We start from the raw sequence: 20,925 nt of genomic DNA on the forward strand, positions 1-20,925 counted from the left end.
TCTCCTTTATGAGCGGAGTCATTATTAACTGCCTGATGAGCTGATCAAGACATCCAATTTGGAAGGATATATATGGTAGCCTTACTGAGGCTGATCCCCTTCTGAGCTCTCTTATGTTCGAGTTCGGGCCACAACCCTTCCTTCACAAACTCTTCGAGATACTGAATTCCCATTCGCGACAATGGCTACTCGAGAAGAAATCGTCACGCTGAACAACGGCATCTTGTGCCTGGTTGTCCTCGAAGCCGAGCGCCATCCTAGTCTGGGATTGGTGGAGGATGCGAAAGACCCCAAAAGGGTTGAAGCTATCTTTCAGCACTGGATCGATGAACGGAAGGATTGCTTGAGAAACACAGATGCGCTTCGAAGAACGCGCGCCTGGCTGAGTTCTCACGGATCAAATGCAACGCTTCATGACAGCCCGATCGTGCTTGTTGATGAGGATTTACGGATGCAGCCTTTCAGGGGTACTGATTACTCTCTTAATCATACTCGCGGGGTGTGGGAAGCACCGAAGGCAGATTCCAGCTTGATTAAACTTGAGTTGGTTCAGACCTTTGCTCTACGCGCAGGTCCGCTGATCTCGATGACACAGCAGGAGATTCGCGGAGATGTCGAGAAGCCTGCCGGCGACGAGCTGATAGTCCAGGCTCCTCGACACCTCGCATGGTCGCAATGGATATGCTACATCGACAGCAGAAAACCTACGGTCATGTTGAGCCATGATCTACAAACCCGGCTTCTTAGGTCATTCGGTAGATCTCTGGAATATTGCCATGAACGGCTTTCCCGCGCTGCTTCCCACAATCAATCGATTATCCCAGCAAATTACAGTGATAGTGAGATGGAGGGATCAAGCGCTCTCAGCCAACTCTCCTGCTCACGCCCAGCCATGACGATCCATAGCGAGTTCGCGCATGGAGATGACTCGGTCGTCAGGAAACCTGTTCAAAGCACAAGCTATAGCGGTTCGCCTGTCTCCATTGGTTTCGTCTCCATCGTGCGTATGGGTTCCCAACCCACTTCAGTACTTGATTCAGCAGAGACAAGAACGGCTGTAACTCACGGTTCTAGCTTATCCTCCTGGCTGAAGGGCATGCGGGGGAAGGCCAAGAAATCTTGAATGGTCAAATTCCTGCATCGACTAGCATGTCATTTGAAAGTGAATATGCCTGCGAAATATCCCTCATTGAGCTGTATGTACGAATCTTTAGTGATGTCTGTATGCCGTAGAGCGTGATGTTATGCCCGTTTATAGCCATGCTATAAATCTCTCTTTGTTCGCTTCTCCACGACCCAATCACTCATCAGCCACCAAGTCCCGCATCTCTACCCCGTTGTCTGATACTGCTCAGGCTCTCCTTAGCGTGCGATATAGTCGTGAGAGGAACTTTACCTATGTTTGCCTTCTTTGCGGTCATATACGCCTCCAATCCGGCTCGAGAGGAAGCTGGCTGGATATGTGGGTATTTTTGATCTCGTTTTCTCTCAAGACTTTACGCGGAGCTATCGCTCCGACCAATAGAGTTTGATACAGGTCTCAACGTATCAGAAGGAGGTGATCCAAACAGAGCATCTTCAAGGTGAACCTATCACATCGCGGAAGTTCTACGAGGTATTTTATGGGCGCCTCCACAGACTCCTTCTCATATCGTGTCAAGCTGCTGTTGAGGACAGCTAATTTACAAAATGGCAGTCTCGTCGAGCGCACAGGATGTTGAGACTACATCGCCGGCCCCGAGGCCACATTGCCGCTGTCCGAGAGTTAAAGCCGTAGCTCGACTTGGAAAAGATTTGCAGCCGAGTGAACCCGGCGGAATCTTCTCTCTGTTCATTATCCGTGGCAAATGACTCTTCGGTCGCGCGAAGCACGGGGTAATGATTCCATACTCTGCCCTATTGCGCTGTGTGTCTGGCCATACCATCAGCTACGAAGATCGTCCACTCGTAGATCAGTATTGTGTTGAGGCCCCTTTGTTCTAGCCGGTCCGTAGGACTGCAACGACTACAGCTCCACCTGGCCGAGAAGCTTCGTTCTTTGGTTATTCCTTTGTTAGCGAAGTTCGCTGTTGCGCCATTCAGCATTTTCCTGTTACAAGCTATACCATATATATATATCATACTTACCGAGAATTAAAGTTCAATCCCTCCCTGTAAACTTCTTGCTTGCATGAAACATCCATTTCGAACGTCTTTCCTCCTCAAATCATCCATCCATCAATGCTCGCACTTCCCGAAATTATCACCTTGAAGAGTGGACTTGCGTGCCTTGTCATTGCGTATGCTGCGGACGATCAGTTCCTGAGGATGGCGGAGGTGCTCAGGAAGGCCAGCATGGACAGAGTGGACTTGATCTTCCAGATTTGGATCGATGAGATCAGCAGTTCCAAAGATCAGGCTGTGCAAAAGACCCTATCGAGGATTGGGCCAAATGCACACATCACCGAAAAACTGGATTCGACTTACCTCGAGACCCAGCAGGACTCTTCGAGTACAGGGCTCGCGAGTACGATCCAGCTCAAAATGGCTTTGAGCCCCCAACGTCTCACCGGATCGTACCCATCGACTGAATGGACGTGTTTTATTTCCAAGAACCCGAAAGACGCCCTGGGTCCGGCCACACAGCTTCACTTCCTGGAGGCGCTCAAGACTTCAAGGATCGACGATCTCAAAAGTCAAGGCCTCATGCTCCGGGAATCATCGATGCCTGGACGTGAGGAAATCATCATAGCACGACCTTGGGACGATCGGACGATCAACATCTACGATTCAAGTTCGAACGACGGTCGATCTATGGACTTGACTGAGCGCGACCTGCCAAGCATCTCAGAAGAGCCAGATGAGAGTTTCCAACGGCCAGAATATGATCCCACTTTTGCGTCTGCCGTCACAGGAGACAACGACAGGAGGGTTCACAGCTCTCGTCGGTCGTTCTCGCTGTTGACCTTCCTATTGAAGATTGGCAAGCGCAAAGAGAAGAAGCCTTGAAGCCGAATTCCGGCTTCATCTGGTGAGCGCCAATCGTGGCTGGCGATCATCAACGGAGGCAGATCCCTCAAACTTCACGATCGGAACAGAATGACTTTTGTACTATAGACTTTGTAACATCTGCGTATTGTCACAGCGCACCCTAGTATATACAACGTCCAAATACAACCCTCTCACACTAACACCGAAAGCGTCTACTCCTTGTACAGAGCGATCATCCCCAACTCCCTCTGAACCTGCTCAGCCACCGTCATTCGACCATAGTCGTCCTGAGGGCCGAATCGCCTCTCGGCCTCTTTCACGAGTTCCGGGAGTCCGTGTAGCTCGTATTCAGGGGAAAGGTGGTAGAACTGCGTTCAGAGCCCGCGGGTCGATTAGGCGAGGTCTAGCTTGAGATACTAGTAATGGGGGCGGGGACTTACGAAGGTGGAAGAGATCCTGATCAACGGCCTGTCAGGCTTGTTGGCCTTGATATTCTCGATGGCCTATAGATGCGCAGATCCATCAGCGGTCGTTTTGTCTACCGTTCCGTCTCCGTTGCGACTCACCTTGACGGTAGCAGCCGTACAGACGACCTCATGATACCCAGCTGCGAACCACCTTCCGTATCAGCTTTTTGTCCGGACCTTCACAACCTTCGCTTCCCTTTCGAACCCCATTCGCCCATCCGCCAACAGATCCGAATCATTGTCCATACCAAGCGGAAAACTGACCTTTGACCAAACCCCCGGAGAAAGCCTCCAACTGTTTCCCTGCCTGGACCAACAAACACCCGGGAGGAACCTTGACGGCGATCTTCTTCCCGCTGTTTCGGGCCCAGATGTGGAGGCCGGGGTACTAATGACGCACGAACGTAAAATGGACGACCGTGATTATAGTATCAGCCAATGATCTCGAATCAGATGCAAAAGTGGGAGAGGCTTAATACCACTTACTCGAGAGCGACCGTGGATGGTCAAGAAGTTCATATCCGAATGGAATCTATCTCCCGAAAACAGGCAAAATTCCTATTAATCAACCAGTTCGACTCAGGTACCTTTGCGACGGGCTCGCGTGTGGCTTACCCAGCGAAGATCCTATTCCAAACCGGGTCCCAAAGAAATAGAATAAGCAAGAAGATCCGATTCTGTATGCGGAGGAAGGTCAGACTCACTCGCCCTCTTTCCCGTATTTACGCAGGTCGGTCGCTGTAGGAGCTAACAGGTGCGATCTAGCAATATCCGACTCAGCACCGGTTAGTCCTAAGGCAAAGTAAACAAGGCGGGGAAGACGATCGACTCACCCGTATCGACCGGCATCGTTCACGGTATCCTTCTCCAACCCCAATCCGACGGACAACATCTCCCCGACCCCCTGGACGCTATAAGCCCATGCATGACAGCTCGTTAGCCAAGATCCTTTCTCACCTTGCCTTCCTGCAACGAAAGCACGGTCACGACCGAAACTCACGCCGTCTTCATCTTGACCCCCCAATCCTCCATCCTCCCCTCCCAGACGCCCTCAAAAGCCCTCGGTACGACGTTCGGCGCGTCGTGCAACTTGAACTCTCCTCCCCTCTTGGCCTTCTGCTTCTCCGCCTCGGCCTCCGTGGTCCTCTGATCCGACATCTTCCAGAAGAACCTGCACTTGGGGTCGGCCCCGGTGATGTCCAACGGACGTTCAGAGGCGGGGAGGGCGGCGATGATGTCGGTGCATTTGGTCACGGATTTGCAAGAGGGTTTCTCGGTGTCTTCCAGGGTTGCGCCCTGTGGGTTAGCGGGAGGATAAGATAGGGTGTCAGTGGATGATGTACTGACATGAAACGTGATGACGGTCAGGGGTCAACCCGAGCGCAAGATCATTTCTCGGCCATCTCCCCCGACCCCCTCCCTATCTTTGCGCGCGCGCGGGGGGGGGACTCACCACCTGATAACCCAACTCGGGCCGTAAGTCCTCTTCCAACGTCTCCTTTTCCTGAGCGAAATAATCCTCGAGCATGTCCAGGTAGGTCTCGTTGGCCTGTTCGGTAGCCCGAGAATCTCGGACGATAAGAGCTCCAGTGAGCTGAGATGTCCCGGCGTGGTGAGAAGAACCCAGGGGAAGAGGATTCGGTTAGATTAGGCTGAGAAGAGGATATGACCATGAGCTTACGATCAAGCTCTCGGCGGCCTGCCAATAATATTCACACTACACTGGTTAGCAGACCATCCCATTCCAGACTAGACAGAGTAACACGGGCCTGACCTTTTTACATTCGGCCAACTTGGCCTCTTCCGAGCTAGCCGGATCACGGTAGACGTCCAGGTCGGCTACCTGGAGCGTCTCCATCCCCGAGGTCTGTTCGGGGGCGGGGGTGGTGTTGGGTATAGCGATAGGCATAGTGTTAAGGTATATTTATTACGGCTGAAGTTCAGTATGGTAGGATTGACGGGAAGTGGGAGGGGGTTAGTATATGAGTCGAGATATCATGCTTAGGGGTTATATACTTGTAGAGTCCTCCGACCCAATCGGACCCTTGGCGTTTTGTTCAACTTTACCGCGAAGCCGGCCCTGGGTTAGGCCAAGGATGGTACCATGTGACACACTCTCGGGATCTCGATTCAGTTCTCGATGATGATAATCGTCAAACACCACCTCTGCGACTCAGTGCAAGTCGAGTCATTCGGAGTATTTAGCAACAACACAAAAGAATCAGCCGACCACTACGATGTCATTCACACCCCGTCTCCTCCGCTCAGCCCGGCCTCTCCTCCGCCTACCTCCTCCTGGGACGACCACGACCCTGCTGCAACACCATGCCCGATCCCTCCCTCCCCTCACCCCCCAAACCCGCTCTTACGCATCATCCGGAGGTCTGACCAACCTCTTTGACGCAGAAAACATGTCAGACCCTGCTCGTCCCCGACTCCAAGTCGCCAAACTCAATCATCAGGGCTTTCACCTCTCTGACGGCCTGATCATCCCCGGCGGGGTCATCTTCCTGGACGATCGTGCTTTTCTCTGGGACGTGGACCCGGTCGCTGTGGAAAAGGTCAGTGGAAGACCGGTCTGGAGAGAATGGGGTGTCGAGAGGTTTAAGGTGTTCGAGACCGTCTTGCCCAGGCCTGGTGAGTCTCGCTCGTTGTCTACTTCGTTTCGTTTCCGTTAACGAGATGTTCACTGAAGCTCTTTCGTCTTGACCTGTATCTCGATCCGGCGATTATGGAAGCAGAAATCCTCCTCTTAGGAACAGGATCGACCGTCCTCCCGCCTCCACCAGAACTCCGATCGTACATCTCTTCCCTAGGCATCCAGTTGGACGTCATGGACTCCGTAAGTACCCCAGCTCGTGCTCTATTCTGACTCTTTGCGTTTTCGAATGGCGACGACTGACATATATCTATGATCTATTTATTTGCCTTCATTCTGCGTTGATAAATCTTGCATGATTCTCTCACGATACGAAACCTGGCTATAGCGAAACGCATGTTCGACCTTCAACCTCTTAGCTGAAGAAGGACGGACGATGGCGGCCGCGTTGATGCCTCTCCGACCGATCGAGCCGAGGACGGGTGAACGACGATAGGATCGTTCGGATCATCGCCATGATCCTCTCTGGTATTATTGAATCTTTGGGATTTGCCGGCCCGCCGCCAGACAGGAAGAAAATTATCGAAGTGGCGAGAGGAATCACCACCGATCGCACGTTAACAAGAACCACGACGAACCATGAAAGAGCGGAGGACGAACAGGCCTCCTCAAGATCAGCATGTATCGATACTGTAGCTTCTCAACACCCTTTCCTCAGTGGAACCCATCATTGAACACAAAAGAAAAGATTATCGTTAAACATCGTTATTGCCACAACCCCTTGGGCCTTTCGCAGTCGCATCTCCGGCCTCAAGCCCGAACTCCGATCTTTCGTCGAGGTCGTCGAGCAACCACCTCTGGCATGTACTGGTCGTATCGTAATCAGAGCCCCTTCCCGAATCAGCTTCGATGAAGATCATCAGATCAGATTGGGGATGTCCTCACCTCGTCGCTCTCCTCCCCGTCATCACTCTGCTGATAACTATCGTCCAGCAAGACCGCCACAGGCTTTCTGACCTGTCGAGTCCGTTTGGCAGCCGGTCCCGGTCCGCCATTCTCCTTGTCCTCATCAAAGATCATCTTGACGACCTCGGCCTTTGCCTTGACAGCCATAACGTTTCCCGGTAGCTTGTTCTCCGGTTTGGCCGAGATCGACGTCGGCTTGAGTTTGTTCTTCTCATTCGCGCTTACGACCGACAATGGCTTGGGCTTGGAATCCTTGTTCGGGACAGTCCGGTCACCCAGCACCTGGACCTTTTTGACGACCGCTCCGACCTCTGCCTTCGTCTCGTCTGTCAGCTCGGACAACGAGATCTTGGCTTTTGAGCGTTTCAACCTGGGCTTCTTTTCCTGCTCTGATTCGAGTGGCGCTTTCGTAGACCCGGTCGGAACGTCGTCGTTGTCATTGTCGTCTGCCTGGATCTCGCCTCTTTTACGCTTTTGACCAGGCGAGGCCGTGCTTGTTGTCGGCTTGGTCCCTTCCCGGTCAGGAATAGGCATTTGACCCAGTAGAGCCAGTTCGAGCTCGGTTATCCTGTCAGAGTCGCCGAGCACATGAGCTCGCTGTCAGACTTGCTGATCGCCGACACGAGACTCACCGCCGATTCAGCCGATCGTTGGTCGGCATGTATACCTATTGCAAGCGGCTCGAATCAGCCACCAGACGTCGCCTGCAGTCACCATCAACAACGCTTACCCTGGCTTCCTTGTAATACTTGATCGCCAGTTCCAGCTCATGCCTAGAATGGTGATGAAATCAGCATCGGTAGCCCATCCCGTATGTGAGGCAGTCTAAACTTACTTGTCGTGGTGCTGCCTGGCCAGATTGGTCAAGACCTTCGCTCTCGACCTAATCTCCTCATCCGTCAAACTGCTCAAGTCGACCGCAACAGTGCTACCTCCCCGAGCTGAAGTCTGCCTGACCGGGTCCGGCGCGCTCTCGATCGTTGCCGCAGTTGGATCAGCTATCGGCTTGACCTCGACGACGGGCTTCAATTCGGCCTTGGCTTGCTCGGTCATGACCTGCTTAACGATTGTCTGGATCCGATCGTTCAGCTGCTCTTCGGTCAACGTGATTCCGCCTTCCCTTGCTTCCCTGCGGACCTGCTCGCCGAGAGTAACATGCGTTTGCTGAGGCGGTGCGACAGACGGTCTCAACGGCTGTCGACTGGGTCCGGCAACGGCGTTGGTAGGGATGCATTTCGCACTGCCCGGTCGGACGGGCGGTGCTAGCGATGTCTTCATCATAGGCCGTGTCGGTGCAGAGAAATGCGGACGAGGCAAGACTCGGTCGTCTGCAAGACGGATATCACAAGGTCATTCAGCCTGAGACTCCTATCGATCTGTCGGCTATCTTGATTTCGTTCTCACCTCGTTCGTTGACAACCGGCTTGTTCTCGATCTCTCTTGTCCGTGTGGCGAACCTGTCACAGAACATCAACACCTGCTTATCATATCCGGACGGTCATTCATATACCACTCACTTTAACGTCCTCAGCGTATCCTTGGCATACTTGTCTCCAGGTGCGAGATTACAAATCAACATGCCGACCGAGCTTCCACCCAGAGCATCTATCTTGGTATCGTGATCAGCTCCAACCTTTGTTGAACCCTGAGCCCGTATCTACAGTGACGCTCGCGTACCTTGCAGTATCCGGGTGAGTTTCGAATCCCGATAAGGTATTCTTCCGCTCCCATTGTTTAGGGCCTCTACAACGTTTCCTAGGGTTGTCAAAGACCTGTTGATCGCAGATGACTAGACGACATCAAAGCACAGAGTTAGCCTTATTGCACATTACGATTCCTGGCTATTCATGCTGCTTTACTGACTTCTCTCATCCGCTGAGGATCGTTCCCGGTCAGGTTGTTGTCTTCAGACCCGGCGAGGTCGACCAGACAGATCTTCCCCACATACGCTATATTTCGCCAATCCACCCGAAATCGTTAGCCCTGTTCAGCTTGCATCATCCTACTGCCATCCGCTCTCTCAGACTGCTCCCCGATCCAATTCTGCACTTACTCTTCCCCTCGGCCACCTCGGTCGTCTCCACCCTCAACGTCAAAATCGCATGACTCCTCGAACTACTACTATTCAAGTTGGTCGCTGCCGTCTTTCTCGACAATCCCGCTCGGTGATATAGGTCCTCGAACTCTTGTAACGAAGAGAGGTCGTGCGAGGTCAGGTCCGCGATGATATTCTCCCCGGTCGATGTCGTTCGGATGTCTAGTTTCTTCATAGTCTGCGAGCGGATCGAGCAGATTCATTAGTGAATGTACCATTTGTTAGCCTTTGACTACAGACCAAATTGTCGTATGTCTAGATACAGCTGGACACGTCAAACTCACCTCCCCAGGCTTCCTGGCGACCAAAAGGTCATAAACCTCCTCTACCAAGATCTCGACGTAGCTAAACGAGATCTTCAACGTGGATTTCTTTAGGCGAGACTTCTTGTTGAAAATGTGCTACAAAGCCAAGGGCAAGCGAAACAAAGGAACGATTATATAACGTCAGTCTGATCTCACAGTACCCTCAGTGGTAGTTTACTGGGTATCAGGTCTGGTAGAGGGGGCCAAGGACTCACTTTGACCACTCTTGGAATGACACCCGGATCTTTCGGTGCGCCTTGCATCGTCCACGTTTTCCCGCTACCTGTCACGCCGTAGGCGAAGACTGTCGTATTCTAATCGCGAACCGAGATCCAGAGATCAGGTTCGCCATCAGAGCTTCTCGATCAGAGTAGCACAAATTCGGCTTACTATGCCTCGATAGACCTGTTCCACACTGTACATCATGCAAATACCAACCCCTTCAGCTACACATTCCATCCCGCTCCTTCGCCTGCAACCCCGAACTCACATCGGCTTGACCTTCTCGAAAACCTCTTCCTGCGTACTCTCCGGACCATGACAGGCATCCAACTTGAACTTCAACCTCTGCGTCGGATCGTGCTTGTTCCCGCTCGGTACCGAGACGGTACGGTCGGTCAGGAGGACATCATCCGGGTGGGAGGTGCCATCCGAGGGTTTGTGTGGTCGGATACGAACGTGGACCGAGATGGAGGTGTTGGACATGATGCCTGGTAGATCTCGATTAGCTAATGCAGCTAGATGTAGATCTTTGAAACGTTTGGCATCGAACGACCTGGATGTATCTGGATGCTGGATGACGATGAATGGTATGACGATTCGATTGTTTTGATGTCGAGTTGCAAGGGATAGAATGTCGATCAACCACCAGAGTTTGTCACGTGACTTACTCTCTCCCCCCTCGACTTGGTAAACAACCCAGCAGCTGTTGACAATTATCACTCACTTGCACTTGCTATTCAGAACGATCAACTAGACTCTCTCTGACTACGGGCCGATCGATCGTACTCGACAAGCACAGTAACATATAGCGGGAATCCTCAACATCGAAATGACCGAAGTCGCGAAACCCGTACAGCTCGAATCGGCTTCGGAAGAGCCTTACTCAAAGGAAGACATCGCCAAGCGAGTTAAAATCCACGCTCGAGAGCAACTCCTTGTATACTCGTCGCTGATCTCTTTCCCCTACTCTTCTCACTTATATCTGAACCACGAACACGGGTGATCCAGGTTGATCGCCGAGCTCAACGACCGTCCCTTTCACATCCAAGCGATCAAGACCAAGTTTCTCGATGCTACCCTCAAGGATTCGACGGTCGGGACGAGCGGGGGCATGATGGACGCTACGAACCCTATCAAGGTGCAATGGGAGGTCAATCCTCAGAAGGTGAGCCTCTCTTCATCCTTCCTCTCTCAGGGGTTCCATAGCAGCGGCGCCCTACTTGCCTTAGTCATCGACTACAGTATACCGATGCTGATTCTACTTCAACGGACCTCCCCAAACCACGTCGCAGGACTTTTTCCGTAAACTGAAATTCAAATACCTCGAACAAGAAGCCAAATCAGAGTTTACCCATTCGATCGTCGGCGAGACTCCAAGGGTGTTGGCACCTCGGGAGAATGACAAGCTCGGTAAGTCGAGCTCTGCATCGGGGATGAAACGCGGACGTCCGGAAGACTGATACTATCACTTGATCGATGCATATGATTCCTGCCCTATCGCCTGACTGTTCGGAAATACCTCGATGTTCATAACGCGTCACTTTGCTAGAAATATCAAACGCCTCAAAGAAGGCACAACTCAAACAGGTAAAGGCGGACCTGGAAGGTTTGACGAAAGAGAACGAAGCGTTAGGCAGAGACGTTTCTGCTTGTGAGTCAAGCTTCCTCTCTCATTTCTCTTCGGGCCGGTCCTCGACTAGCTACGATCGTGCTGTGTCCTCCTAGTCTCTTAAGACATGACGAGCTGACTTATCGCTTCATTTTGCATCCATGCGTACTTTCGATGCCACGTTCCGTCGGAATAGCCTACGCGGAGATGGTCAAAGAGACTAAAGAAGTATCGGACTTGGACAAGGAGATCAGAGAGTTGGAGCTGGAGTTCGCGAGGCTACGTAGCAAATACCCTCTCGAGGATGTGAGTGCGAGCCAATCAAATTTCGTCGCAATACCCCTGAATCTCGATTTAATACCACAATTTCGCAGCGAATAACCATCGAACAAGCCGAGACGATCCTTGACAATCAGATCTCCGACATGCAGAACATGGCCGAGGACCAAAAGGCCGTCTCTTCTCAGGTAGAGGCAGCCAGCGCAGAGTTGGCACGTACTGCCAAAGAGGTCCAGAGGATGGGTAGGGAGAGGGACAGGGAGGAGGCCAAAGCGAGGGAAGCGAGGGAAGGGGCTGAGAAGGGCGATAGGGGAGTGGACGAGTTGTGCAGGTGGTACGTTCCGGTCCTGGCTTGCCGTAACGGTTTACGAGCAGCCACCTGAAGCTGAAGATACGGCGTGATCAGGTACACCTCGGCAATCTCGGTTTACAAGGGTCTCAACGGGGTAAAGAGCATGCAGCCCTTGTCCGATACCGACATCTTGCTCGAATACATTCTCGCGCCCGGGTCGAGAGGGAGGGAAGAGTTGACCGACGGGGCAGATGCTGTGAAGATCGTGCTTTCGTATGACCCGGAAACGAAGACGTTGGCTCGCGCCAAGGTGAGTCCTTCCGTCCATGTCGTTTGCAAGGCAATCCAGATCTCTTATAAGTTGTAGGACCGCTAACTCAACTCTGATATTGGCATGTAGCTGTTGAACCATATCGCCGATATCGAGGAGAGCGTCGCCGTGGCCGTGTCGAGAAATGACGTTCCAGGTTTGATCGCCGACATACTCGCTCGACTTCGATCGCCATGAAAGCTATGGTTTTTCGCTTGGCTTCTGCGATCTTTTTTCCCTTTATATTCCTTATTTCGATTTCATCTCCATAATACGTCCTTTGTATCAATGCTACATTTCTGCAGTTGTACCCCTATATCATTTCGATTAACCCGAAATCATTGCCTTGCTAGGACCTTGAACGTTTTGGGCTTGCGATGGCGGATCTCGTCGTACGAATTGCATTGATATACAGCACAGCCTTTCAGGCTGCTGTGTTCCGCAGTTGTTGCCCGGCTTTGCAACGTCTCCTGAACAAATCGCTAACGGAGTAGGCACTCGATCGCACAGATCAATATACCAAGATAGTACCACCTGTGCCATTCTCCAAAAGGCACCTCCTTCCATTCTCATCATCTTTGCCAACGATCGGGTTCTGAAGATGGTCAGGAAACAAATCCCCAAGTTCTTCAGGTCCCGCAGTATTCTAGTACAAGGGGGCAAGGATGTCACTGGCAGCGCGTTTCAGAAGCAAGCCACATCCGGACTCCGAGCCAGAAGCCAGACGGTAGCGCTAGAGACTTGGGGACATCCAGGAGACAAGTCTCCTTATATCCACGTCCCCTGGAACCAAAGATTTACCCTTTTGATCGTCCTGTGTACTTGTCGACCAACAGCCATCCTGAGACTCCCGCCCACGCTCAATCCGCCGCCGTGAGCGCTCTCACCTCTAAAGTCCAACGCCAGGCCCAAGGGTAAGTCCAGTTCCGTCTCTCTCTCATTTCATTTCTACTCCATCAACTCCCGTGATTACTGCTAATCAAGCTGGTACCCTTTTGTCGTTACTCCGCACTTGAATTGTCGATCAACAACAGTCAGCCTGACTCTGTTACCGAGGGTCGATTCAGCATGACTCAAGCGGGGGGCACCCAAAGGGAATCTGACGAACGGACTCGCTCGTGCAACAGCATGTGGACCGAGGCTTATCGAGTCGTGGAAGATCTTGCCGGCAGCACCTCGCAAAAATGGACGACCTTTTCGACCTGTTCTCTGCTCAGCGAGTGATGTCTATGGGTGGGTCTGATGCAATGCACCTCGAATGAGCTCGAACTTATAGCAGCGTTTACATGTCAGCTGGCACATGGTCCATACAGACGGAATGTCGTCGTGCGAGCCAACCTTGTGCATAGAAGCACGAACTGTCATCTCTAATGCATACGTGGTTCCGTTCGGAGCTACAAGAAGGGTCGTGTTTGTCGTCAAGAATCTTGTCATGGTGCATCTAATTGTTACCTCTTGCTGTCGGCATGAACCAGCTCTGTCGCCTCACTGAAAAATTTGCACATAAATCGTCAACACCTTGATATTGGAGCCGCCTGTGGAAGGAAATGTCACTCACTTGTGCCACCAATATCATCTGCAAGTCGCTGCTTCGTGTTCGATGCGATAGCGCTTGGGGCAGCCGGCTCGTTTTGTATGTTGGCGATACCGCCTCCGCCTGCAGGAAAAAAACACAGTCAATGGCTGGCGCGAATGTTACATAAGCACAAGATTCAACTCGCCTCGCATGGGTTTCGCGATCCTGCCAGCATTTATAGCATTGGGAAGCAGAGGCTGTCTTGCCGCCTGGGCCAATTGGGTCTGCAACAGCTGAATCTGATGAACCATCTCATCTTCTCTTGACTTCAGCTCCTCGTAGTCGCCAACGCGTTCTTCCAGGTTGATGATTCGCTCGCGACGTTCCGACAGTTTCCGCTCGGCGGCATTAAGCTCTCGCTTGAATTGCGTGTTTTGGTGCACCAGCTGAAAAGGGTGCAGAATCAGCATAAGGCCTCAACAATCTTGAAGCAGAGCCCGTACCCTTCGCTGAGAATCTTCCATTTGAGACATGTTGTACTCAAGCATCTGAGCCCGCTTAAGCTGGGCCTTGATGTTGGTGGAACGGGCGATGGCCTTGTATTTCTCCTTGTACTCGTCAAGCTGCATTTGTAGCTCGATGACCTGGGAAGGTTGCAACATCAGAGGAACCGCTGCATCAACCGGGCTATCGACCGCTCAACGTACCTTTTCACATCGATCAGTAACATCGCGCATGAGATTCCTCTTGACGGACTCGAACTCGGCCTGCTGCAGCTCTGAGGAGCGTTTGGTGCGCTCGAGCTCTTGTACCGCTTGAGCGAATTCGCGTCCCCCTTCAACCCCGGAGGTGGCTTCCGCCAATAGTCGCTAATGTGTCAACGCAATCTCAGTACTGATACCAGCTGAATCGTTATAGCCAAATCTTACATTGAGGTTGTCGATAGACGCGGTTTGGTCCTCGATCGTATCGTGCAACCTGACAATCTCGTCCTCCTGGTGCTCGATACGCTTGCGAAGCGCGGCTTCTTCGACTTCCATCAGGCTCTGTTTCGAAGCGTACTGAGCTTCGAATTGAGCCTAAGATGATATGTAGGGTGAGCTTGTGACGATTTATCAGGCAGTAATCAAGGCCTAGCATACCTTGATGTCATCGACAACGGCAGGACCAAGCGCTTCCATCGACTGCTGGGCAAGCAGGTCCTCATATGCTGCATCCTTTTCGACCAAAATACGTTCAAGTTCCTCTCGCCTCTGCTGTTGAACTTCGACATCGTCTTGAAGACGACGAAGACGGTCTTGAGAATCTCTCTGAGCGGTTTGGGATACCAGAAGATGCTGCCGGATGACATCTTTGCTTTCCGATAACAATTCAGCCGGACGTGCCTCGGCTGCTCCACCATCAAGACGGACAAGCAGCGACTGAAGCGCCTCTAAACCGGTCTCGGACGATTTCCCACCCTGTTGTACGTCTAGACGGTGAGCGACAAGCATCATAACTCCGTCGAGCTGTACGTACGGTCTCGATCTTCGCCATCATCTCGGACAGCATTTCTGCCTTTCGTTTCTCCCGGTCATCAGAGACAGCAGTCGCCTTTGCCAACTGTAACTCTTCCACTTTGAGCCTCAGTGCCTTCAACTCTGCGGTGAGTTCACCTTCCTTGTCTCGAGCGACGTCCAGACTGGTTCCGTTCTCACGGACTTCCTCTTCCAACCGAGCCTGCACTGCCCGGAGTTCGCTCACTTCAAGCTGTAGGGCTGTTTGTGCCTACGCAAAAAGATCAACATGATCGGTTTGCCTCTTGGCTACGCGCTGACATGAATCTTACTTTTGAGTCCTCCCGTATTCCCGACAGCTCTGCTCTCAACTCTTGTACAAGCCTTTCCTGCGTGGCAAGACTGCTCTCCTTCTCCGTAAGTGCATCACTCAACTCGTTCTCCCTTCGCAGAAATTCTTCTCTCTCGTCGGCGTCAAGCCTTGAGGCCATGGCTGAACCAGCTGGGGATACGCGCCCGCTCGGATCCTTGAAGGCATCCAAAAGGTTCGGCGTTCCAGCGCGACTCGTGACACTGGAGGAAAGTCCTGGGCTGGCAAGGGTTTCCATTGCCGAACCGGGTCGTCTTGTTGACGCAGATGCGGTACCCGTCGCAGTCCCGCTTCCCATCAACATCCGTACTTTGTCCTCTGTAGCCCAATCGCTCTCCTCAACCTTGTTTCCTGCTCGCCACACTCCGACTTCTCCAAGCAATGCGTCCCGGTAACTCTCGACAAACATTAGATTGCCCTTGGTCTTGCTCAAGAGGATCTTCAGCTCTGCCGGGCTCATTTCCGTGTTCACCCGAGCCTTGTTCTTGATACTCTTGGCCCGCATCCCGAATCGCAATGTCCCGAGCGTCTCTGCTTCGTTGTAAGTTGCCGGCGAGCAATTGATGATCAAGGTCGTCCGTGAGTTGCCTCCGAGAGATTCTTGCAAGATCCTTGTGAGTTTTGAGTCACGATATGGCACGTGGCTCGATTTCCCGTCCGTCAATGAATTGATGACCATCCCCAAAGCGGATAGCGATTTGTTGATCTTTTTCGCCTCTTCCAATGTTTGACCGCTGGCGCCGGTCTTGCCGACCTGCAGAACCCTGCTTGATCAGTCGTCTGGCTGACAAGCGTTTGACATGCACACCGACTGACCTTTTCGCTACCAGCCAGATCGACAAGATATAGGTTCCCGCTCTTCTGGCTTCCCGTATTTACATTCCGCTGATGAATCGCGATTAAGAAGATTGAATGTGATCGTGACGATTCGGCATTCATTTCTTGAAAACAACATGATCGTTGATCAACCTTAAACCCGTGAAATTGATTCGTCAAATCTATCTACTTACGGGTACTAGCGACGACCCGACTCCTCGCTCCAGCCTTCATCACATCGAACACTTCCATCTCGGATCCGACATATACGTCTGTGAGACCCTTGACGTATACCCCTCGATTCTTCTCCTCATGGATAGACAAGTTGTCATTCGCGGCTATAATTCGCTCGTCATTCGTCAGTGCCCATTTGCCCAAAGAAGCGCCGTCACTGCCGCAACTCACGTGCCAATAGATCTTTGATTCTCTCCATGTAGATCTCCATATAACTGACCTTGACCGTGTATTCGACGTTGGCATCGGCTACAGCGATAGAGGCAAAGATCTGTTCCGTTATCCGTGGGATCAGACCTTTCAATTCGACGTTATCGATGTCTGCTCCCTATCGTGAGTCGAATGATTAGCTTCGCGATTCATTCACAAAGTCCAATCGACAGGGCGAACCATCATGGCTGTTGAAGAATTCGACATGATGAGCTTTCGTCCGGTATTCACTTCGAAGCTAAATCCGAGCTTACTAAAAGTCTTTCCACTTCCTGTCTGACCGTAACAGAACAAGGTTCCATTGAAGCCCTCCATGACATCTATCTCCACAAGCCAGCCTCTTGATCAGCCAAACCATCGACAATTCAATCTGATATCAAAGTTCCTCACCTTCCACGATCCCTTTGACACCAAAGTCAAAAATCTCGGCCTGGCCCGTGGGTGAAGGAAATACCCGATCAAAGGTGAACCCTATCACCAACCACATCGAACAACGACATCTTTCCGTTAGCACTCTCCGAGGGGCACACTAAATAGTGAACTATAGAATGTTCCAGCTCACCATCTCCCTCTGGACCGTTGACATTCCCTCCGTTCTTCATCCGGACGGTATGTTCGTCCAAGACGTCTATACATTCCGTCGATCCATTTTCCGTTTCCAAGCGATTGAACGGTCGGAAACTGGTCAAAGTCAAGAGGGAACATTACAACGAAGTAACAAGTTCAGCACGTACTCAAATTTGTACGGGGATGGAGAGGACATACCGGCAGACTACCTATATCCGCCGCATCATCAATGCGGCCGAAAGCGATTAGATCAACCGAGTTTAGCCGTCTCCGTGAGCTAGAGTGCGAGTTTTGATCCGCTCACCTTGATGTTATTGCCGGACATCTCGTAAGAGAATGCGATGAGCTACAAGATTGTGAATCCTGATACCCCGTCTCCGCTTCTATACAAGGTCTTTGTTGGGAGCTGATGCGATCTCCCGTAGAAGTTGTTGATCCGGGACAAGCGTTTCGCGTAGACAGTATGCTGGCTGTGTACCGTCCGACCCTACCGGTGAAAGGGGATCTGCTAGATTGAGTCGCTGTGTTACGTCTAGGTCGGATCTATCTTTCCAGTCTACCCAGTTAATGAACCGTCTGTCCATCTTACCGAGATCAGAAGTTGCGATAGTTGACTCCTGAATGCCGCACCTTGTGTCTCGGAGGGTGCAGGGTGTAAACATTCAGGTGGAAATAACATGAATCATCCACCATCCTCACGTGCTATACAACATCGATTACCTCGACCGTATTGTAATACCGTAACCAATCGCTATCATGCCGTTCTATCCTATGCGCCCAGCAGAGCCTCGACGATATGATTCACTCGAAGAGACCGGATATCGCTATAAGTCTGTCCGCAGCCCACAAACAAGATCGGTTGACCCGTGATGTATGTCATGGACAGCGCCGCGCCGACTTTGTCATCCTGTCGCACGGGAGCAAGGCAGGTAGAGGTCCGCTGTCAATCGGATTGTCCTTCTCGAATATGATATTGCAAATCTCCGAATCGACTCACGATGGTATCGAACTTGGTCAAGATCATCCCATCGATCCCTCTCGCCTTGCCCCGGACTCCAAAGGCCGCCGCGGAAAAGTCTTTCAGACTCCTATCAAACTTGCTAAGCTGGTCGACCGCTTCGTTTCCGACGAGCGCCTCGCCGACAAAGACGATCTTATCCGGGTTGTTGACCGTGACGAGTTTGGCCAGGGCGCGCATGAGGGGTTCGTTGTCTTGCATTCGGCCGGCCGTATCTATCAGGACGACGTCGTAGCCGTTCTCCTTGGCTACAACGAGCGATCCATTTGTACGGTTCGTTAGCCTTCCTGTAATTGAAGTTCGACTTGATGGCATCGCGCCGCGACGACTCACCATGCGCAATCGCATCCTTGGCGATCCCCGCCGCATCCTTGCCATACCCCCTCTCGTAAAGCTCTACCAACTTTCCCTCTCCAGCCCGTCCGACTCCCAATTGACTCTCCAACAATCCCAAGTTCCTCACATGTACCCTCAACTGCTCGACCGCCCCACTCCTAAACGTATCACACGCGGCGATCAAGACCCTGAGCTTGTTCTGCAACAACCAGAAGGCGACCTTGCTCAGGTTGGTCGATTTGCCCACCCCGTTCACTCCGACAAAGGTCATCGTGTACGGATCCCTCTTCGGCGTGGCATTAGGGTCCGAGGAGATTGAAGGAGGAAGGGGTTGAGAGGCCTTGCGTTTGATGTCAAGTAGGATATCCGTGGAGGTTTTGGGCGACAGGACCTGCGTGATCGTCGTCGACAGCGCGTTGTTGACTTCATGCCTCACGCTGGTCATGCCTCCCAACTTCTTTCCGACCAGAGCTTTGCCTACACCTTCACAGAGTTTCTCGGCGATATCTTTGGCGACGTTCTTGCTCATTAAATGTTTCTCCATCTCCCGCAAGACGGGGTCGAGGTCCGATTCGCTGAGGACCTTCTTCCCTGTCAGACGGTTGAAAAGGCTGGACAACCTCGAGATCGGTTCCTGTGGGTCTTCCGGATTGTCCGTCTTCGCTGCCGCGTTACCGCTTCCACCTGTTCGTCGACCTCGAGCCAAGATCTCTTCCTCCGACGGCAATTCCTCCTTGTTGACGTTGTTGTTGGACCCCTTGCCGACATCCCAATCGGCGACTTCGTAAAACCCTTCCTTCCCGACCTGTCCCAGACTGCCCCTATCCACCAACCCATCCACATCGACCTTGCCTTCCTTCTCCTGCTCTTCCCTCAGATCCGGGCCGGAGAAATCTAACTCCTTCATCGCATCCGGAGTGACCTCCCCTGTTCCGTTACCCCATTTTCTCATAATCTTCTCCGCCCCAGCATTCGCTGTCGAGGTCCGTTTGGTCTGGGCCGGCCGGCCGTTCTTCCCAGGACTAGCAGTGCCGCCATTCGGGGCGGGAGAAGAGCGGCCAGAAGAGGTGGTCTTCATACGGTTCTTGAAGGCTTGGACGTTCTTGGCGATCTCTTCCGCTGACAGGCCCGTCTGGTCCGGTTGAGTCGCAGTCTTGTCGCCGTCATTATCTTGCTGGACGGCTTCCTTCTGAGCAGCCTGAGTGTTATTGTTGGTCGCCTTCTTCGTCTTCCCACCCATCTTCTTCCCATCCGCCCTCTCTTCGCAGCCTCTCAAACACCTTTCCCAGATCTCCTCCCACCTCTCTCCTACCAGCTCTCGCTTCAATCGACTCAGCGCCTGGTCGATCTGTACGTTGGCCTCCTCCGTAGCTTGTTGACTCTGTTGAGAGGTGGAAGTGGAAGAGAGGGAGAGCACGAGGGCTTGGATGGATTGTTGAAAGAGGGAGAGGAAGAGGGATTTGGACCGGGACAGGAGGTCTGAGATGTAAGTCAACGGGAGGAGGGCGGGGAAGACGACCTGTTCGCGTCAAGGTGTATAGCACAAATGGGCGGATCAGCTTCCCTTACCTTCTGTGATTTCTCAAAGTTCCAGGAGGGCGCCTATGAGGATCAGCCACTCACAACAAAGACCAAACCCAACCCGTTCTCGACTGTCCACCTGACCCTCCATCCATCCTTCTCGAACCCTTCTTCCGGATCGGCCGACTTGTTCTCGATCATGATATCCCTGACGAGCGTGTTGACCGGCGAACGAGCCGAGGACTGGGACATGGCTTCGAAGGACGGGTTGTAGGATTTGGACCAGAGGACGAGACCACCTATAGTTGGGAACAGGGTCGGGTTGGGATGATGAGTTTCGGGTGGAAGTCGGTAGGGGAGACTAAACTTACTCTCGTGCGAGATGGATACATGGTCGAGCATCGTGGATAGCGATGAAGCTCGAGCGATGATGTGTGTATTATGACAGTGATGCAAGTGAGTTCGATTTGATCGAGACTTGATAGCGACGTTGTAGGTCTGTCTTGTGAGTCCGGCTCATCCATCCACCCATCTCCCCATGGACGATGGACGTTGCTAGTCGCGAGGTGGAGGCACGCAACTCTGATCCCCTGAATCACATGTCTTGAAGCGGAGCGGAGGAAGTCAAGAATATGACACGTCATTAGCCATCGGGGTCGTCAACGCCGGGTCGTTTATCAAACAATCAATAGTGGTCCTGAAACACATCGACCCCGGATTCAGATTC

At 52.3% G+C, this 20,925-nt stretch overlaps 8 protein-coding genes across 8 annotated transcripts; 4 read left to right on the forward strand and 4 right to left on the reverse strand.

The window, feature by feature from the left end:
- Positions 1-16: 16 nt before the first annotated feature.
- Positions 17-1,951, forward strand: HD553DRAFT_361057 (uncharacterized protein; the record flags this gene model as incomplete). The annotated part of the gene is made up of 4 exons (XM_046183969.1): positions 17-1,000; positions 1,075-1,162; positions 1,379-1,462; positions 1,929-1,951. Exons 1-4 carry the CDS (start codon positions 182-184, stop codon positions 1,949-1,951), a joined length of 1,014 nt encoding a protein of 337 aa, XP_046034288.1. The 5' UTR covers positions 17-181.
- Positions 1,952-2,220: 269 nt separating this feature from the next.
- On the forward strand, positions 2,221-2,988 carry HD553DRAFT_344599 (uncharacterized protein; the record flags this gene model as incomplete). The annotated part of the gene is made up of 1 exon (XM_046183002.1): positions 2,221-2,988. One exon carries the CDS (start codon positions 2,221-2,223, stop codon positions 2,986-2,988), a length of 768 nt encoding a protein of 255 aa, XP_046034289.1.
- Positions 2,989-3,068: 80 nt separating this feature from the next.
- Positions 3,069-5,434, reverse strand: HD553DRAFT_316423 (uncharacterized protein). Its single transcript, XM_046180622.1, has 12 exons — positions 5,212-5,434; positions 5,119-5,136; positions 4,891-5,031; positions 4,438-4,733; positions 4,271-4,348; positions 4,142-4,198; positions 4,053-4,064; positions 3,924-3,969; positions 3,702-3,825; positions 3,537-3,577; positions 3,411-3,473; positions 3,069-3,338 (listed from the first exon to the last, which is right to left on the reverse strand). The coding sequence occupies exons 1-12, from the start codon at positions 5,344-5,346 to the stop codon at positions 3,183-3,185; spliced, it is 1,167 nt and encodes a 388-aa protein (XP_046034290.1). The 5' UTR covers positions 5,347-5,434; the 3' UTR covers positions 3,069-3,182.
- Positions 5,435-5,613: 179 nt separating this feature from the next.
- Positions 5,614-6,784, forward strand: HD553DRAFT_316426 (DUF498-domain-containing protein). The gene is made up of 3 exons (XM_046180623.1): positions 5,614-6,074; positions 6,179-6,279; positions 6,425-6,784. Exons 1-3 carry the CDS (start codon positions 5,675-5,677, stop codon positions 6,530-6,532), a joined length of 609 nt encoding a protein of 202 aa, XP_046034291.1. The 5' UTR covers positions 5,614-5,674; the 3' UTR covers positions 6,533-6,784.
- Positions 6,785-10,184, reverse strand: HD553DRAFT_316431 (P-loop containing nucleoside triphosphate hydrolase protein). The gene is made up of 14 exons (XM_046180624.1): positions 9,893-10,184; positions 9,793-9,817; positions 9,618-9,716; positions 9,382-9,498; positions 9,056-9,275; positions 8,866-8,951; positions 8,680-8,791; positions 8,520-8,607; positions 8,407-8,459; positions 7,838-8,330; positions 7,733-7,775; positions 7,635-7,669; positions 6,982-7,570; positions 6,785-6,903 (listed from the first exon to the last, which is right to left on the reverse strand). Exons 1-14 carry the CDS (start codon positions 10,105-10,107, stop codon positions 6,847-6,849), a joined length of 2,232 nt encoding a protein of 743 aa, XP_046034292.1. The 5' UTR covers positions 10,108-10,184; the 3' UTR covers positions 6,785-6,846.
- Positions 10,185-10,378: 194 nt separating this feature from the next.
- On the forward strand, positions 10,379-12,451 carry HD553DRAFT_287731 (uncharacterized protein). The gene is made up of 8 exons (XM_046178289.1): positions 10,379-10,527; positions 10,633-10,789; positions 10,917-11,034; positions 11,174-11,275; positions 11,430-11,539; positions 11,608-11,846; positions 11,919-12,114; positions 12,205-12,451. Exons 1-8 carry the CDS (start codon positions 10,454-10,456, stop codon positions 12,310-12,312), a joined length of 1,104 nt encoding a protein of 367 aa, XP_046034293.1. The 5' UTR covers positions 10,379-10,453; the 3' UTR covers positions 12,313-12,451.
- An 885-nt stretch (positions 12,452-13,336) lies between these two features.
- Positions 13,337-17,890, reverse strand: HD553DRAFT_316437 (P-loop containing nucleoside triphosphate hydrolase protein). Its single transcript, XM_046180625.1, has 18 exons — positions 17,628-17,890; positions 17,522-17,532; positions 17,319-17,437; positions 17,147-17,227; positions 17,011-17,076; positions 16,937-16,944; positions 16,718-16,874; positions 16,507-16,650; positions 16,313-16,437; positions 15,459-16,250; positions 15,149-15,397; positions 14,773-15,090; positions 14,560-14,709; positions 14,338-14,499; positions 14,134-14,274; positions 13,836-14,076; positions 13,673-13,771; positions 13,337-13,602 (listed from the first exon to the last, which is right to left on the reverse strand). Exons 1-18 carry the CDS (start codon positions 17,646-17,648, stop codon positions 13,556-13,558), a joined length of 2,931 nt encoding a protein of 976 aa, XP_046034294.1. The 5' UTR covers positions 17,649-17,890; the 3' UTR covers positions 13,337-13,555.
- A 94-nt stretch (positions 17,891-17,984) lies between these two features.
- On the reverse strand, positions 17,985-20,720 carry HD553DRAFT_351883 (signal recognition particle binding protein). The gene is made up of 5 exons (XM_046183651.1): positions 20,570-20,720; positions 20,301-20,497; positions 18,675-20,196; positions 18,321-18,589; positions 17,985-18,230 (listed from the first exon to the last, which is right to left on the reverse strand). The coding sequence occupies exons 1-5, from the start codon at positions 20,598-20,600 to the stop codon at positions 18,093-18,095; spliced, it is 2,157 nt and encodes a 718-aa protein (XP_046034295.1). The 5' UTR covers positions 20,601-20,720; the 3' UTR covers positions 17,985-18,092.
- Between the last annotated feature and the right edge of the window lie 205 nt (positions 20,721-20,925).

This window comes from Filobasidium floriforme, assembly GCF_021052385.1.
Source record: "Filobasidium floriforme strain CBS 6241 chromosome Unknown HD553scaffold_20, whole genome shotgun sequence".
Taxonomy (NCBI): domain Eukaryota; kingdom Fungi; phylum Basidiomycota; class Tremellomycetes; order Filobasidiales; family Filobasidiaceae; genus Filobasidium; species Filobasidium floriforme.

What these genes read in the sequence shown, in the direction of transcription:
- HD553DRAFT_316423 (XM_046180622.1), bottom strand. Translation starts at nt 5,346, where the DNA reads ATGCCTATCGCTATACCCAACACCACCCCCGCCCCCGAACAGACCTCG. An exon ending in AACGATGCCGGTCGATACGG is followed by an intron (nt 4,199 to 4,270) that starts GTGAGTCGATCG and finishes GGATATTGCTAG; the next exon opens with ATCGCACCTGTTAGCTCCTA. An exon ending in GTACGGCTGCTACCGTCAAG is followed by an intron (nt 3,474 to 3,536) that starts GTGAGTCGCAAC and finishes GCGCATCTATAG; the next exon opens with GCCATCGAGAATATCAAGGC.
- HD553DRAFT_316426 (XM_046180623.1), top strand. Translation starts at nt 5,675, where the DNA reads ATGTCATTCACACCCCGTCTCCTCCGCTCAGCCCGGCCTCTCCTCCGC. An exon ending in GACCGTCTTGCCCAGGCCTG is followed by an intron (nt 6,075 to 6,178) that starts GTGAGTCTCGCT and finishes TTATGGAAGCAG; the next exon opens with AAATCCTCCTCTTAGGAACA. An exon ending in AGTTGGACGTCATGGACTCC is followed by an intron (nt 6,280 to 6,424) that starts GTAAGTACCCCA and finishes ACCTGGCTATAG; the next exon opens with CGAAACGCATGTTCGACCTT.
- HD553DRAFT_316431 (XM_046180624.1), bottom strand. Translation starts at nt 10,107, where the DNA reads ATGTCCAACACCTCCATCTCGGTCCACGTTCGTATCCGACCACACAAA. An exon ending in TTCGAGAAGGTCAAGCCGAT is followed by an intron (nt 9,818 to 9,892) that starts GTGAGTTCGGGG and finishes CATGATGTACAG; the next exon opens with TGTGGAACAGGTCTATCGAG. An exon ending in GCCGGTTGTCAACGAACGAG is followed by an intron (nt 8,331 to 8,406) that starts GTGAGAACGAAA and finishes TCCGTCTTGCAG; the next exon opens with ACGACCGAGTCTTGCCTCGT.
- HD553DRAFT_287731 (XM_046178289.1), top strand. Translation starts at nt 10,454, where the DNA reads ATGACCGAAGTCGCGAAACCCGTACAGCTCGAATCGGCTTCGGAAGAG. An exon ending in AGGCAGAGACGTTTCTGCTT is followed by an intron (nt 11,276 to 11,429) that starts GTGAGTCAAGCT and finishes CCGTCGGAATAG; the next exon opens with CCTACGCGGAGATGGTCAAA. An exon ending in AGACGTTGGCTCGCGCCAAG is followed by an intron (nt 12,115 to 12,204) that starts GTGAGTCCTTCC and finishes ATTGGCATGTAG; the next exon opens with CTGTTGAACCATATCGCCGA.
- HD553DRAFT_316437 (XM_046180625.1), bottom strand. Translation starts at nt 17,648, where the DNA reads ATGTCCGGCAATAACATCAAG. An exon ending in TGATGGCGAAGATCGAGACC is followed by an intron (nt 15,091 to 15,148) that starts GTACGTACAGCT and finishes GACGTACAACAG; the next exon opens with GGTGGGAAATCGTCCGAGAC. An exon ending in AGATGATATTGGTGGCACAA is followed by an intron (nt 13,603 to 13,672) that starts GTGAGTGACATT and finishes CAAATTTTTCAG; the next exon opens with TGAGGCGACAGAGCTGGTTC.
- HD553DRAFT_351883 (XM_046183651.1), bottom strand. Translation starts at nt 20,600, where the DNA reads ATGCTCGACCATGTATCCATCTCGCACGAGA. An exon ending in TGTATCCATCTCGCACGAGA is followed by an intron (nt 20,498 to 20,569) that starts GTAAGTTTAGTC and finishes TCCCAACTATAG; the next exon opens with GTGGTCTCGTCCTCTGGTCC. An exon ending in TGACCAAGTTCGATACCATC is followed by an intron (nt 18,231 to 18,320) that starts GTGAGTCGATTC and finishes CCCGTGCGACAG; the next exon opens with GATGACAAAGTCGGCGCGGC.